The 17,926-nt window shown below is 34.4% G+C and overlaps 2 protein-coding genes across 2 annotated transcripts; both read left to right on the top strand.

Annotated features, from left to right (window-relative positions):
* LOC129306788 (uncharacterized) lies at window positions 1–10,935 on the top strand. Its single transcript, XM_054947517.1, has 12 exons — window positions 1–343; window positions 6,839–6,903; window positions 7,241–7,313; window positions 7,498–7,516; window positions 7,659–7,778; window positions 8,727–8,796; window positions 9,150–9,193; window positions 9,274–9,315; window positions 9,581–9,640; window positions 9,872–9,939; window positions 10,335–10,392; window positions 10,562–10,935. Exons 1-12 carry the CDS (start codon window positions 36–38, stop codon window positions 10,652–10,654), a joined length of 1,020 nt encoding a protein of 339 aa, XP_054803492.1. The 5' UTR covers window positions 1–35; the 3' UTR covers window positions 10,655–10,935.
* Window positions 10,936–14,719: 3,784 nt separating this feature from the next.
* Window positions 14,720–16,690, top strand: LOC129306909 (alpha carbonic anhydrase 1, chloroplastic). The gene is made up of 5 exons (XM_054947712.1): window positions 14,720–15,065; window positions 15,468–15,676; window positions 15,773–15,879; window positions 15,992–16,094; window positions 16,189–16,690. The coding sequence occupies exons 1-5, from the start codon at window positions 15,002–15,004 to the stop codon at window positions 16,498–16,500; spliced, it is 795 nt and encodes a 264-aa protein (XP_054803687.1). The 5' UTR covers window positions 14,720–15,001; the 3' UTR covers window positions 16,501–16,690.
* The last annotated feature ends 1,236 nt before the right edge of the window (window positions 16,691–17,926 follow it).

Below are 17,926 nucleotides of genomic sequence, written 5' to 3'. Positions count from 1 at the left end.
CAATCTGATAGCAGAACCCTTGGCCTCCCGGAGCCATGGCCGGAGCTCTAAGTCTCCCACAATTCTCAGTTTTTGGGTCTGTTCCATTGCCTAAAAGAGTAACCCGAAGCACGGTGTCCATTAGAGCGACTTCGGAAACCTCTCCGTCCTCTTCCGCTTCTGTGAGCATCACAGAAGACCCAAAACCGGATTCTCCGCCCTCATCGTCCACGTTTGCTCCTCCACTCAATTTCAAGCCTCCTGAGCCCAAGCGCTTTCAAGTGAGGCCTGACCAGTCTAATGACGTGTTTGGAGCGGCAATTCCCTTGTTCTTGCGCTTTGGTACTGGAGTTTTCGCTTCTGGGTAAGCAAATGTATTCTGCCGTGTGTTTTGTTCCCCAATTTCTTCCCCACATAACCTTCAATTATCGCTTATGGCACTGGAAATTCGAGGTCAATTTCAAATATTAATGAACCCAAGGATGACAAGCTTCAAATGCTAGCCATAGCGGGCATAATGATAGGTTTTCTGACCTTTTTCTGCTGTGGCTTAATGACTATCTAAAACTCTTTAAGGTCTACTAAGAAACATTGGTCTTTATTCCTTACCGTTACTGCTGCACCTTAAACAATGATTTTAGATGGAATCTGATAAGATCACATATAATATTCCCTTAAAAACTTATTCGTGAATGAGACGTCAAAAAATAAATTAAGTTTGATTTTATTTGATTTAGGAATATTTTAGGGTAGATTTCTGGAAATTATATTTGGATATTTAGTTTTATATTTTATTTAGATTTTATTCAGTATTTTATTCAGATATAGATTTTAGAATGTTTTATTCCTTTATCTAGTTATCTAAATTTCATTTAATATTTTGAATTGTATTTGACTTTATAAATATAACTAACAACTTAAAAACTAGCATATCATCAATAAAATATTCTTTAAATCCTTTGAAGATCCTCTTGAACGTGACCATTGAGAGAAATATAGAATGATTTGTTAATATATTTATTTCTCTTATTTTCTTCCACACATACTGTCAGGAAACCAACCCTTTGAAAATTCATTCAGCAACTCCTCAAAAAATCAAAACTCAAGCGAATTAGATCATCTAGCCACTATTACCTTTAGACTCGAAGCTTTTGATTTGTTAAAAGAAAAGGTAGAGGCATTTGAAATCTCCACATTCAATAAAGACAATAAGTTGAAGGAGACCTATCACAGACGCTACTATGAAGATGAAAGTGAAGACGAACAAGACAACACAACAGATATCACCACACCAACATTGAATTTCCAAAATTCAATGAAGATGATCCATGAGTAGAGGTGGGAATATGCGCCAACCCGGCCCATATGGTTTGAGAGAAATGTAGATCGGGTTGGGTTCAACCCGTTTTTATTTTTCCAACCCAACGCAACCCTTGAGGGTTAGGGGGTTAAATGGGCTAACCCATTAGCTTATTTATTTATTTTTTATGATTTTTTTAAAAAAATACATCTAAATAATAAGTTTTAATTTGATTTTCCTTCATGACTCATTCTAAATATACCAAAATATTAATTTATAATATTTGTAAAAAATATATAAATTGATCCAGCTAAATAAGTTATGTCAATATGGTTTACATCCACAAAATTTTCCCTTTTTTCTTTTTTTTAATTTTTTTTTTGAAAAATAGTATAGGTTAAATGAGCCAACCCTAACCCACATAGTTCATGGGTTATATAGTTTAGGCTAGAAAAAATCATTTTTATTTCAGCCATTTTTTTCCCTGACCCGACCCTTATAACCAATTATTCGGGCCAACCTATATAACCCAACCTTTGTTTCCGGCTCTATCCATGAGAATGGTTTTTAAAGGGAGAAAAATACTTTAAATATTATGACACACTTGAAGAAGAGAAGGTGGATGTGGCGTCGATGGCTCTAGAAGGAGATGCCCTTGATCTATTCACTTGAATCAACCATAAGAGAACACTGCACTATTGGGACGAACTCGTTACATCTTTTAAGAAAATTTTAGACGCCCAAAATACTTGAATCCCGATGAATACTTGTATAGCATCAAACAAGAGGGCTCGGTACATGAGTATTGCCAGGAGTTCTCCAAACGGTCTGCCTGAGTTAAACATTGGCCTGAACACTGCTTGCTTAGAGTATTTCTAAATGGATTGTGCAAAGAGCTATGAGCAGACATGTGTATCCACAAACCAAAGTAAGTCTATCGAGCAATAAGTCTTGCCCTAGTGTTTGAAGGCAAGTTGCATCCACGAGGGCTCAAGCCCAATTTTTTCCAAATCCAACATAGGTCCAGTCTTGCGTCTACCCCTCTTACACGTGATTAGAAGAATTTTGCAACAGCATCTTCAACGAATATGCACAAAAATTCCTCCATGGACACCAAACAACAGAGGAGGAGAGAGAAAGCTTGTGTTTTTGTTGTGGGGACACGGTCAGGCTTGGGCATCACTGCAAAAGCTCCATCTCGCTTATGGAAATTATAGAAGTGATACCCTCTCTTGAAGATATTAGAGTCGAAGAAAATGATGATGGAGTTGAAATCTCTTTAAATGCAATCATTGGGAAGTAATATGGGTTCTGCTATGAAGCTCAAAGGCATGTCAGGCAATCACGAAGTACTATTAATTGTGGATAGTGGGTCCACTTATAATTTTATTTTAAATTCTCTGGTACTAGATCTTCTCCTACCTACCAATTTTATTTCTACCTTTAGAGTTCCAATTGATGATAGTAGTATTATTCGTTGCCACTGAATGTGTAAAGATATAAAATTTCAACTAACTGGGCTAACCATTAAGGAAGGCTTTTACCCTTTTACTCTTAGAGGTGTCGATCTAGTCCTTGATATTAGGTCGCTAGCATCTCTCAATATGGTGCAAGGTATAAGGCCCAATGCGTCCCTAATAACAGTAGAGGTGCTCGGTTTAATTCATTATAACAAATAGAAGCTTCCGTTGCCTTTGATTAGTTCCAACCTAAAACCACTATTTGAAGAATTGCCATTAGTTTTGAAGAACCTATCAGTTTACCTCCACTTAGAAACCACTCACATGCCATTCCCTTGCTTCCAGGGGCCAATCCTCCTAATTTGTGACCATATAGACATTACTCAAAGGTAGAAATTGCGAAACAAGTTAAAGAATTGCTAAAAAAGAGGTTCATCCAACCTAGTTCTAGTCCATTTGCCAGCCTGGTTTTATTGGTCACAAAGAAACTTGGTTCGTGGCGTTCTTACGTGAATTATTGAAAATTAAATAGCGTTACGGTTCCAAATAATTATCCAATTCCCAACATTGATGAGTTACCCGAGGTAGTTCATTTTTTAAACTTGATCTCCATTTTGGATATTACCAAATTTGGATGTCATCTAGGGATATTCACAAAACAACATTTCGTACTCATTCTGGGCACTATGAATTCATAGTTATGCCATTTGGCTTAACTAATGCCCTAACCACTTTTCAAGTGGCTATGAACGATTTATTTCAGCCTTACTTGCGAAAATTTGTATTGGTATTTTTTGATGACATCTTAGTGTGCAGTTCCTCTTTCCAACCGCACCAAAGATCATTTGTGCACGGTTTTGTGAGCCTTACAGGAAAATTTGTTCTATGTCAACTTAAAAAAAAATGCTTTATTGGGAGGCCACAAGTACCTTTCTTGGGACACAAAATTTCTGCCTAAGGGATTGAAGTTGAGGCTGAAAAAGTGGAGGCAATATGGAAATGGCCTACTCCTAAAAATGTCAAGGAATTGCGTGGTTTCTTGGGCCTTGTAGGTTATCATTGAAGTTTTGTGAAGAATTTCAGGATCATCGTGCCCCCCTTACTGAGTTGACTAAGAAGGATGCCTTCTTGTGATCTCAACAAGCTCATAAGGCCTTTAATCACCTTAAGCTTGCATTAATGATGTCACCCATTTTACAGCTGCATAATTTTAAGGAAGAGTTTACAATTGAATGCGATACGTCTACGGAAGGGATTGGAGCTATTCTTAAGCAAAATAATCATCCCATTGCTTATTTTAGTAAAGGGTTTTCTGTCTCCAACCGCGACAAGTCTGCCTTTGATTAAGAGAACTCTTAGCATTAGTTCTAGCAATATAAAAATACTGCTATTATCTCCTTGGAAGGCATTTCTTCGTGAAGACAGATCATGCTAGTCTTCAATATCTACTACAAGAACGCATTACAAGTAATACTCAACAACGGTTGATCCTTAAGCTCTTGCCATTTAATTTCACTATCATCCACAAGGCAGGTGTGGATAATAAAAGGGTAGATGCCTTGATAAAACAACACCAGCATGCAGATTTTTTCCAAATGACAGTGCCTTTTGCCTTGAATTACATGATCTCTCCTCTGAGTTGGCTTTAAATCCACTCACTAATGAGGTAGTATTGGATTTGTAAAGGGATTCGTCATCTCAACCAAGATTCCATTTAGTTGACCAAAAGCTCTTCTATGATAATCGAGTAGTCATACCTTACACATCTTAGTTGAGACCAAAGCTACTAGTAGAGGCTCACTCTTCCACTATTGGAGGGCATGGCGGTTTTCTCAAAACATTTTAATGGCTCTTGGAGAATTTGTATTGGGCTACGATGAAAGCAGATGTGAAGGTTTATATGCGACATTGTATCACTTGTCAGCAGAACAAGTATCAAACTTTAGCCCTTGTAGGACTTCTTCAACCCTTATCTATACCTCTTTAGATTTGAGAGGACATCTCACTTGATTTCATGACTGGCCTATTAAAGTCAGGTGGTTTTGAGGTCATATTAGTAGTAGTGGATCGTTTAAGTATGCCCACTTTATTGCTCTTGTGCATCCATACACTACAAAGAAAGTCGCAGTTGTTTTTTGTGAAGAAATTATTCGACTATATGGCGTATCTCACTCAATTGTCTCTAACAAGGACCCTATTTTCATGAGCTCTTTTTGGCAAGAATTATTCTGACTGAGCCAAACCAAGTTAAAAATGAGTATTGCTTACCATTCCTAAACGAATGGTCAAACAAAGTGGTCAATTGAGGCCTTAAAGCATTTTTTTGCTCTTTTGCATATGAACAACCTTGGTTATGGCTTAAGTTTCTTTGCTAGGCTGAATACTCCTACAATATAGGACATCATACATCCACCAACTCTTCTCCATTCAAGTAGGTGTATGGTAGGGATCCCCCTCATCTACTTCTTTATGTGAAAGGAGAAACTTCTATAGCTGACTTAGAGGACCAATTAGAAACTAGAGATGCAATGCTCAAGCTATTGAAAGATGATTTGTGCAAGGCTCAAGACCGGATGAAGACTCATACTAACAAACATAAGAGAGAAGTTCAATATGTCGAGGGCAATGTTGTTTGATTGCAAGCAATGTTTTCAGAACCGGACTGAATATTGAACTAAGAAGGTCAGTGGTTCACAGTTCGCATGGTTCAATCGAGTTGGGCCAGTGGTCAAACCGGTGACATAATAATTAAATTAAAAAAATTATATATAATAATCTAAATATAAGAAATAAATATGAAATTGTTACTTAACTTAAAAATAAAACCAAATATTTTAAGTTTATTATGACTCGACAAGCCACATGATACAACATCATATCAAATGATTAAAAAATTGATCATTTTCTTAAAAAAAATTGATAAAAAAATAAAAAAAAGTTTTTAACAACCCTGTTTTTGAAAATTGGGTCCGGCTCTTGGCTTGATCCCAGTTTCTCGATCTTACCATCGGTCCAAAACGGCCCAACTCAGCTCAACTCCTAAAATGGTTTTACATGCTAACCAAGCCGAATCAGGATCAGTCCGACCGTCCAACCCGGTTCGGTCTTTTAATCACTAGTTGCGAGTATAGCCCTTTCGCCAATGATGACTCACTAAGTGGAAATTTGAAATTGCCTCACTTCTTCGGTCCTCACAAGATCTCGTGGAAGATTGGGAAGGTAGTTTATGAATTGGAACTTCATTTAGATGCTTGAATTCACCCTATTTTCCATGTCTCTCTATTACGACCTGCTTATGGGATGGATCCACTCATTATCCCAGCTTCTTTACTACTATTTGCTGATTTTGAGCTACATATATTGCCTGATCAAGTCTTGGATCATTGTTGGATTCGCCATCACTTGCTTGACCTATTGGTGCAATGGCAAGGGCGACCTGTGGAAGAGTCAAGCTGGGAGGATTACGACCTCTTGCGAGCTCAGTTTCCCTCTTTTCAACTTGAGGACAAGTTAAGTTTTCAAGAGGAGGGCAATGAAAAGATCCTAAATAATGTTCTTTTAAAAACTTATTCAAGAAGGAAGTGTTAGAAGATAAATTAAGTTTGATTTTATTTGATTTAGGAATATTTTAGGATAGATTTCTAGAGATTATATTTAGATATTTAGTTTTTAGATTTTATTCAGATATAGATTTTAGGATGTTTTATTCCATGATCTAGTTATTTAGATTTCATTTAATATTTTGGATTGCATCTGGCTTTATAAATATGATTAGCATCTTAAAAGCTAGCATATCATTAATAAAATAGTCTTTAAATCCTTTGGAGATCCTCTTGAATGTGGCTATAAAGAGAAATATAGAACGAGATTCTTATTTTATATCATCTTAATACATTTACTTTTATTATTTCCTTTTATTATTTTGAGCACTTAACAGTATCTTCAAATCACTTTTTCCCCAAGTTGAAGTCAACACATAAAATATATGATAAAAGACAAAAATCTTGAAAAAGTACTGCATCTTAGACAATGTGTCTCGCTGTAAATTTAGACAGCAGCTGAATTCTGAATTTCTTGAGCTTGTGCTGTCTTATGGCAGGTATTCTTTTTCCTTCGTTCCTAAGGATGAATTTCCACCTGATCAGTATGCTTTGGAAGTTTCTGGTATACACCTGCCTTCTTTTAAGTTTAATACTTTGTTCTGGTTAATTATAGCATATTGTCGTTTAATATATTGTTGGCTTGCTGATGTGAATTAGAAAGCTGAGGAAAATCTAATAAGCTTGCATGTCAACCTGACGATTTTTAAAAATTAGAAATGAGTTTCTAAGTTTTCAAGTTATGTCTTGACTTAAATAATCACTCATACATTTTGGAATAATTTCTGAAAATACAAATTTTATGGGGAAATCTATTTAAACGTGATAGTTCAAAGTCTTTTCATCACTGTATTTTGATTTTGTTTGCGGATTGAATGTTAACCCGAGTGGTATGATTCCAGGGTACAAGGTAAAAGAAACAGCAAAGTTAGGCCCTCGCCCAGAGAAACCTATTGAGATATATGAATTTGAGAGGTATCTTGTTTTTCCCTGTCGAATATTCTAAAACGCAGGCTTATGTCAGAATGCATTCGAAAATATTAGTTTCTTCCTTTCCCTTTGGCCTATGTTTATCGTCACATACCTCTTGAAGGAATGCACTAACTATCTATATATTGTTTTTCCTTCTAATTTATGGGCTATCATGGATCATGTGCAGCTGTCCATTTTGTCGAAAGGTATGAGTTTCCTTCGTTACTTTGGGGTGGTGGAAGTGGGAATCATTAGGATCTATGCAAAAATTGAACCTTCAGATTCTGGTATCATATGCAAGACCTAATTTTTCGGTGTGGACTGGACTAATATTTTGATCACGCACAGGTCAGAGAAATTGTTGCTGTTTTGGACATCGATGTTCTTTTTTATCCATGCCCTAGAAATGGACCGAATTTCCGTTCAAAGGTTGCTCAGATGGGTGGAAAACAGCAATTCCCCTACATGGTTAGCTTGATTCCTTTAAACCAAAAGCAAACCAGAAAAGAAAATCTGATGCCTCTTTCTATATATTTTGAGAAAAAATTTTAATTACAGGAAGATAACTGATGAACCTACTCCACGTTACCGAAGTGTATCTAAAAACTTGGTTGCTGTTTTTCATATACCATTCTAGCATCTTACATTTCCTATTTGCTTGCAAATAGGCTCAGAATGCTAGCATTTGAAATTATAAAGATAGATTTATAATAGAATGAGGTTCTGTATCACACGGTACTTGAAAGTTGAAATGAAGTAAGCTGGAGCCAATTGGTTTGATCTGATAGATCTTTAAAGGTGCAACTGCTACTTGGGGAAAATTTCTTTATGTATTAGTTACCATTTGTATTCTGCTCACATACACCTGGTTATGATATTATACTCTTATTTTTAAGGGTAAAGGTGTATTTTTGCCCCTGAAATATTCTTCGAAGAGCACTTAGCATTCTAAACTATTGATCAGAACAATTTTGCCCTTAATGTAATTAAAACGGAGCATTTTTAACCTTGCCGTCAAATTCCAAATGTTGACCACTAGAAAATGCTAACTAGGACTGCAATGTTGACGGTTAGGGAATTTAATGGCAAGGGCAAAAATGATCTGTTTTAATTACTTTAAAAGTATAATTGCTCTGACCAATAGTTTGAGATACTGGGTGTCTCTTGGAGAATACTTTAGAGGTAAAAATGCATATTTACCCTACCTTTAAATAAAATGGTACTAAACCATCTAATGCTTCAGTAATGATTTTGTTGTTTTCGAAAGACAAAAAGCTTTCTTCTTTTTAAAGGTTTGCAGTAGCTTTTTTTGTAGTAATTTTAGTAGTTATGCATGCACTTGACATATCAAGACCTGTGATGATTCTGTGCGTGTCTTTGAAAGACGATTCTGTTTTTGTGTATCTTTGTTTTCAGGTGGATCCAAACACAGGCGTTTCCATGTATGAATCGGATGACATAATCAAGTACTTGGCTGAGAAATATGGTGTGTGCCATCATATCTACCCTTGTCTCTATCATATGCCGATGTAGTTTTTCCCCAATCAATCATAATAAAAAGAGATTACTGCTGTTGGTTTCATGTAAAAGATAATTCAAAACTGTGAATTTTATCACTTAAGCATCAATATTGGCAAATCTGGATATTTTCTCTTTTTCTTATCTCAGAATCACATTGCTATATTGCAGCCTGTTTACCCATAAGAAGGACTAAAACGTTATGATACTGCTTTCACTTCATTTCTGAGCACATTATTATTTTATGAGTGCATTTTTCACCAAGTTTACATGGTGGAAGCCTGCAAATTTTCTATTAAATATTCCTTTTCTGTTCTGCAGGAGATGGAAGTGTTCCAATCACTTTATCTCTTGGATTATTTACGGTTAGAATCTGGTTCTATTATCACTCACAGGTTAAATCATATGGGTTATGTTACTAATAAACACTATCTGCTTGCTGCAGACGCTGAGTGCTGGCTTAGGCATGCTTGGTCGAAGGGGAAAGGTAGTATGGTTTTCTACTCCTTTTTTTAGTGCGAAATTAACTCAGTTTCTTTTCTTTTCTTTCCTTTTTTCTTTAAAAAAAAAAGCAGCTCCTTTCTGAATTACTTGGGGAACTATTGCATATGTGAATTGGCTGGCAGGCAGACTGTTATATGTTTTTTAGAGATTTTAGTAGTTTCGTGAATTCTGTTTTTAAAACTTATTGTTGATATTTCACTTTCATCAGTAAAAAAAATGACTAATAACTACTTAATTTCTATTTTCAGGGTAGCACTTATACTCCAGCAAAATTACCTCCAGAGCCACTAAAAATATGGGCATATGAGGTTGGTAGACCATGAAACTAAATTCATACAAATCTATGCATTGTATTGCTCAACTCAATATAAATTTCTATATGAGAAAATCTTTGATTTGACTTCTCTGGTTTATAGAGCACAATGGCGTCTTGCAATCCATGTAGCTGACCCCACCTAGTGGGATGAAGGCTTGTTGTTGTTGTTGTTGACCTCTCTGGTTTGAGATCATAGGACCAATATTTGATATTTTTCTTTCAGGGTTCACCTTTCTGCAAACTTGTACGTGAAGTACTTGTAGAGTTGGAGCTGCCACATTTGCAAATCACGTAATCTCCTTATCTCCAAACTAGCTGACTGTTAGATCTGATGTCAAAGAAAAAAATTTATTATGGTTGTCTTGAGATATTATCTAAATTCACTTCATATTTTATGCAACTAACATCTTACGTATGAACCCTTTTATTAATAATCGTTACTAGTTGAGTTTTGACCACTATATTGCTGATGCATCTTATGTTGATTTCATTAGTTAAAACCATGCATGGTTGCGGCCATATCATACATACGCTTCCTCTCCAATTAGATAGAGAAGATGCAAATCTTTATTAGTGATTGGGAATTCCATAAACAATTAGTAATGGAGTCTTTCGTGTAGTGTAGGTAAGGTCTATATGCAATCTTGCTTTTCTGTGTAATCAATTTCCTTTTCATTTCATTTCAGCTGTTCTCGAGGTAGCCCGAAACGACAGGTGCTATTAGAAAAAACTGGGCATTTCCAGGTACTTGATCTATTCTGGTAATCTGGTCAAAAAAAAAAAAAAGATCTATTCTGGTAATAAGTTTGTCATGTTCACGAGCACGCTCACAATGTAGATTTGCTAACCTGGAGACATGATCTCATTTTGGTTAGACGATAATATGAATTTGGATGCTTATGGTTGACTGCAGGTACCCTATTTGGATGATCCGAACACTGGGATTGGAATGTATGAGAGTGCAGAGATTATAGAATATCTAAGAGCAACTTATGCTCTTCAATAAATCACGTTTCCAGAGGCTCCTGAATGTGAATTTTTAACTCACTCCCATTATGTCACTCTACCAGTCTGCCTTTGCTTCCTCTTGGGAGGTGTGATTGCTAGTTGTTCAAATTCTTGGATAAGTTAACTTGCATGCAAATATCTAGTCAAGTAGCTAGATCAAGACAAATTGCCAAAATTGAAAGTCTTCATTTTGTTGGCTGACAGTGAGATTACTTAGAGCATATTTGGCTTGTTGAAGGAAAGGGAAAAGCAGAAGCAAAAAAAATTAATACATCTTTTAATAGCTTTTATCTCTTTTTAATACCTCTCGAAAATAACAACACGAACTAACGCCGTTTAGTTTAAGTAGTTCAACGCTCTTTCTAAAAGAGGTTTTGGGTTGAAATTTAACGTATGGAAAAAGGAGGGGAATAAGGAGAGTCTTGCATCAATGCGATTCTGTTTGACTCGATTGAAAAAACAATAACAACATGATTATCATTTTTCGTATCTGAATTATTTTTTAATTATTTGCTTTATTCCATCTTATTTTATGTATGCTTAAACTCCTGAAAGGAAAGGGGAAATTATTTGCAAGGAATAACAACGGGTTAACAATTAAATGCCCGTCAGCATGTTCACGTAGTCAAGAAACAAACTGGGTATTTGATATAAATAATTTGATTCATTTTCATTTTTCAGTAAAATTATTTTTTAACTTTATAATTTAAAAATTCATTGTATACTTTTTACAAAATTAAAAATGTTGATAAAGCTATATAAAATTTTAATTATGTAAATTTAATAGAAATAACTAAATAAGTCAAGCCTTGTAATAAACTGGGTGACCGGAAGATTCCATTAATAAACCTACAGGGGCGGTGTGCCAATAATGCGGACGTTTTTGGGCATCAAAACAGTTTTAAGCATTTTCTAAGGCCGAAGTAGGATGACCTTACTTTTTTTAGTTTTTAAGGCTCAAACACAAACACAAACACATTTTAATTATTTTCCTTCCTTCTCTCTCTCTCTCTCTGTGCGTTTCCATTTCCATGCCCGCTTCACAAATCTTCCCCCTTCTTCATGTGGAATAAAAAAAAAATAAAAACCCCAAATTATTCTGCTTTGTGATCCTTACAATGTGGGAAGTGGGGACTGAAGAATATTATCTCTGGGGCTTCAATGGCGAAGATGAAGTTGACTTCCATTTAATCACATTGTCTCTGAAATTCCGTGGACGTCTAAGATTGCAGAGAAAAAATATGCATCATGAACTCTTCTCAGCTGAATTATCTATATGAGATTTTCATGGTTCAGTTTTTTTCTATTTTTTAATTAGATTTTAGAATTTTTTTTTATCTTACATGAAACAGTATATAAAATAGTACTGCTATTTATCTTATAATTATTAATTTCTAAAGAAATATTTTAACTTTAAAAATAACCGAAAAAAAAAATACCCTTCCTGGTTTTGCTTTTTCTGAGTCAGTGAGTTCTGTATTTAGTGTTATGCTTATACAATGTATTGGTACTATTTGGGAGTCTCAAAGTTTAGTATCTCTTCCCCGACATGTGTCTCCCACGCGACCTCCATCTACTCATTTAGCAGATTGCACAATGTGACATGCGTGCTTTATTGCTTTATACCGACCAGTTCCGTTCCGTTTATGGCAACAATTTGATAGGAGATTATATTGTTTCATGACTTGTAATAATGTCTTGATTGTTAACCCCCACGGTCTTTAACAAGTCAGTTACAAATACTTAACTCCCCAAGCCTGTCATTAAAAAAAAAAAACAAACAAACAGAACTTCGCGTGAGGAAGCCATTTCAAAACCCAAATATATATGACATCCATCTATGTTATCAATACTATAAACGACAACAACGAAAAAAAAAAAAAAAAAAAACAACAACAACAACAACAGCAACACAGCTTCGACATGTTAGATTTGAGCTTTGTTTAGCTTAGTTAACCCCCCTTTTCTCTCTCACGCTAATACAATGGGTCAAACTCTCTCGCTCTCCATTTGCATTTATGCATGTCTTAAATGTAGAAATTCGTTGAAGGGTTTATTTTAATTTTAGATGTAACATTTCAATCTACTCTGTCTTTAATATTTATATTTTTTAAACCATACATATTGAATTGCATACATTCATCAATGAGACTCGTTTTCAATGCAAATGAATAGGTAATAATAATACATATCTTTTTGCAAATAACTAGTTTACCTAATTTTATTAATATATGTAATTTAATAATAATAAAAATTTATAAGGAGTTTATCATTTATATGCAACAGTATATTATTAAAAAATATAATAAACAAATCATAATCTAAAATATAATAAATGTTAGGATGTTTGCTTGATTTTATCTTATAACATGGATAATATCTATACAAACCCTAGAGTTTTATTGTTATTTAGATAATTAATTTTTAAGAAAATATGATTTTTTTACCACAAAAAACAACGAATATAGATGAATTTATAATTCTCAAAATTAAAAAAAAAATTTACTAGTGAGTTAGCCTGTTAACCCACAAAAGATGCGAGTTATGCCAGCCAGTGACCTGCTGCAGGTCAGCTTCCAACCTGCAAATTAGCTTATATTACCAACTCTATTTACTTTCTCCAATTTAAAATACAAGATACTTTTAACTACATTTATAAGAATTAAAAAATTAATTTATATTATTAAACGGGTAAAAAAATAATAAGTAGGCTAACCTTTGCACTGCATAACTTGGATTAGCAAATGAAATGTACTATATATATTTTATAGATTTAAAAAATACAGATCGAGAAGCTTCTGTATATGATATGCGCGCGGTACAGTGGCAGTGCGTGGGGCTCTTTGGATAAGCAGTCGCCTCTATTATTGAGCCTCAATGGTGAGTATTGCTCACCTTTTCAATTCCTTTGGTGGTTTGGTTTCTTTTTAAGTTTTTTTTCCCTTTTTCTAACACTGACTAATTTTATTTGAGTGTGATATTAGATTTTGTATTTGATTAATTTTACAGTTGTGGATAATTAATTTTCTTAGAACCTTTTATGTAAGTTCAAGTCCGAATAAGTACTACCCAAATAAATTCAGCTCACCTAAATTACTAATTGTAGTGTTAAACTTAATTAGTTCATACTTCAAAAAAAAAACAAATTCCTATTAACCATATAAAATGGCCATTTTATTCCTGTGGGCTTCTAATGCCCCTGGGCAACCAAAACCAACACAAATTTCACTATTCTGATTATATTTATAAGGTATTTTTATAAATAAATAAAAGTGATCTTAATCATAATTTGTCAAAAAAAAAAGATGAATTTTTTTTCATTTTCAACAGTTTAACTTGAAAAAAATATTTGTTCAAATAACAAAATACCTTATTGTCTTTCTTTAATTAAAAAAGTTGAAATATTTTTAACAAATAAATTAATATGATAATTTTTCGATGGAGCATGAAGTTTAAAACTTTGATTGCTTGTGGCTCTGAAGGTGCTATTTTTTACATATCATTAATATTTTTTATTTGAAAGAATATTAACCAACCTTTCGACACAAACTTTCAAGTGCTGTTTGGTCAATCTCAATCCCTCGTAGCCTCTTAAAGTGACATCTGAGCATGCGCACTATGCCAATCCCTCTCACCCGAAGTGGCCTGCTTTTAACATCCATCCCAATTTTATTTTTTCAGACGCACAAAGGAATGTGAATCACGGAACATGGATCGTGTGGGAAGCTCCAATAAAATGAAAATTACTATATTAGTTTTGTTTCGACGTGCAATGTTTTCTGCTTTTTAAGATTGATTTTTTTTTTCAAGACATACACATGATTTACTTTACACACACGCACGCACGCACGAAGATGAGTTTGCTGGATTATATTTATGCTTATAATTGAGATGGAACCAAAATTGATTATGAGTCATGATCACTCACCAGTGCGTTTTCATATGAAAGCAATAGATCTTTGATCTTTCGCGCACAAATTAAATGGAGCCTATAAAACTATTACGCGCCGGAAGCAGCAATGAACAAGAGAAAAATTAAAATCAAGAACTCCAATTTCAATAAAATTTTTGGCGAAAATATTTTCAAGATCATGAATACGACTTTCCATGAGCACAGCCTCTTTTAAAAAAAAAAATATTTGCGAAAATGTAATTCTATAAATAAATCCTGTAAAGCTGCTCCTATCGCACCATCGAATCGTTGCAACAAGCAGCGCTCAAATCAGCAGTGTCTAACAAATTTACTGTTGCAACAGAAATACTGGAGAAAACAAGAGCATCTTCGTCCATAAAAGCTAATCAAAAGCACAAACACGACATAGCCATCCACTCCAACCCATCCAAAATGTCCATGACAATTTTCTTCCTAATCCTTTCCTGTGCATTGCTCGCACTTTGTACTTCCGCAGGTAAAAATCCAAATATTTCTTCCCATCGAATTTCACTTATATTGTTTCTTTCCAATGGCTGGCCTCTTTTTCCAGCAGAGACAAGTTTTCTTCGCTTATATCAAGAGTTGTTTTAGTGACTTATCTTCAACAGTTTGCGCTAGGAATTTATAATTGTTCTCAATTATCAGTCTATACAAATGATTTGGATGCATTAGTTTGCCACCAGCATAGCATTCTTAACATTTTACAAGTTGAAACAGAGTTCCCCGCCCCCTCTGAAGAGCCGTGAGTTTGGTGTTCTGTTTAGAGGTCTGGTTTTTGTTATGGTTTAAATTCAAATGATGCAGAGTATATCAAATTCTTTGTGTTGGCATGTGTTCATTTTTTGTTTCATAATCGGAAATTTTTATGGTGCACCAGATCCGGTTAATTTTGGCTATTATGGTGCAAATGGTCCTAATAAATGGGGCAGCTTAAGTCCAAGTTTCTCAGCCTGCTCCAAAGGAAAAGCTCAGTCCCCTGTGGACCTTAGGAATGAGAATATTGTGTACAACAAGCAATTGAAGCCCTTAGAACGACACTACCATTCTGCTAACGCCTCACTTGTTAACAACGGCTTCAACATTGGGGTCTGCTCCTGAACTAACACTTTATTCTTGATTCAACCAGCATGCCCCGAATGCATTATCAAGCACTGATGAAGTAATTATATCATGCATGTATAGATTCATTTTGATATGAAAGTGGGAGATTTGAGAATAGATGGACAGAAGTTTTACCTGAAACAAATGCACTGGCATTCTCCTTCGGAGCACCGAGTTAATGGGAAGAAGTAAGTTCCTTCTCTTCTTTCCCCTTTCATTATGGTTCAGGAAGAAGGTTCAAACCATTTTTAATTGATTGTGAGGTTAAATATATATACACACACAAATATTGTGATACAGAATGGACGCGGAACTGCATCTAGTGCACCAGAACGAAGAAGGAAGTTTTGCAGTTGTGGGGGTGCTGTACAAATTGGGTGATTCAGATCCTGTCATCTCCAAGGTGCCATGGCTTGCATCAACTTGAAAATGTAAATAATTTCCATTTCAATTTGAGGTCCCGATCAAGTATAAAGGAGTGATATCGATCTGTGCAGCTGGAGAAGAAGCTAGTTGAGCTGGCGAAGGAGAGTTCAGCTGGCTACGATGGGGCCCATATTGATCTGGGAACCTTTGATGTGAGGCATATGAAGAGAAGAAGCCGAACATATTACAGATATGTGGGCTCTTTGACCACTCCTCCATGCAAAGAGAATGTGACCTGGAGCATTCTGGGCAAGGTAAGGTCAATCTCCACTGAACAGATCCATCTTCTCAAGGCACCTTTGAGCCCTCAGTTCAAGAATAATGCACGGCCTGTCCAGCCCCTTGACGGCCGCAAAATTCATAAGTACTCAGCTCAAGGTTAACTCATCTTTTGCTTCCCCTGTTAAACAGCAGAGTGTGTTGGCTTCAATCGTTTAGTCGTTTTATGAACATTGGACTGTTGTGGAATAGGCTGTGATGTTCAGAGGAGAGGGATCCCTCCCTTCCATTCTCTCTCGCTATTTCTAGCTCTCTTTTATTTCGAGGAATAAAAGACATTGTTCATCCATAAAATCACTGTTTTTCTTCTTTTTTTTAAAAAAAAAAATTACTGTTTTTCTAATACACATTTTTCATTTTATTTCATTTTGCATGCTCAAGGAAACTTGGAGTTGGGTGTTGATTTTCTTTAGCACAAGTTTGAATTCTGACTACTTGTATTTGGGGTGAGAAGATATATCATATCTTTTTTGGTTGGCGGCCAGTAAGAAGATATGTCATATCACTATTCACGCTCGCAATCGGAATTTTAGGCTTTTTCTGAAAGTTGTCAAATGAGTTTTATCATGATGAATTATGTCTCCAACCTTGTCTATTTTGATGTTACCTAAATGCTGCGGACATTTTAAAATTTTATATTCAACTAAATAGAAAACAAATAGTATCTTGATGTAGTATATTTTTTGGGTTGCATTGAGAATTGAAAGATATTAAAATTATATATGTCAGACACTGATATTTCAAATTGTCTAACGTATGCGTATTGATATTATATTTGATATCAATATTCACCTATATTTTTTCAATACATATTCACAAAGTATTGAAATGATATATTTAAATTTTAAAAAATTTAAATTTTTAATATGTATTCAATATTTTTAAATTTCTTATCAATATTTGAAAAAAAAAATTTAAAAAAATTAATTTATTAAAATTTGTAATATTAAATTTTTTATTACTAATATCATTTTTTGATTTGCTTTCAAAGTCAAAGATTAAATTTTTTTTAAAAAAAATAAGTTTTGGATACAATAAAAGAATAAATATTACATTTTTTAATTATAAAAATGTGGAAACGTAATATTATAATGGTTGAGAAGAAAAAAATATTAATACTTTACCTATTAGTAAAGACTAAATGATAAGCAATTAGGTATAGATAAAATAAAAATACAATTAATGATTATATTTTACTTCATATTATTATAAAGGATTATATATGTATGTTAATTTGAATATTTTTTAAATTAAAATTATATTTTTAATATTTTTTATAAATATATATACAACTATCGAAAATAAATCATATCTTATATTTTTCAAAATTAAAATATTGATGTACGCATGCTGTATTTGATACATGTATCAATATCTTCACAACCTAGATGAATTATGCACCCCTTAATTGTGACATGAAAACGAGTAGGTGCAACAAAATAAAGAGGAGAAAGGAGAATAGCATTGACAAACACAGCCCAATCAGCACCATTTGAACTCGAGACGTAACCTACGATGGAAATTACGCCG

Source organism: Prosopis cineraria, unplaced genomic scaffold (assembly GCF_029017545.1).
Source record: "Prosopis cineraria cultivar Desert tree isolate PC_DT_omini unplaced genomic scaffold, ASM2901754v1 PC3, whole genome shotgun sequence".
In the NCBI taxonomy this organism is placed as follows: Eukaryota; Viridiplantae; Streptophyta; class Magnoliopsida; order Fabales; family Fabaceae; genus Prosopis; species Prosopis cineraria.
This window is presented reverse-complemented; position numbering and strand designations above follow the sequence as displayed.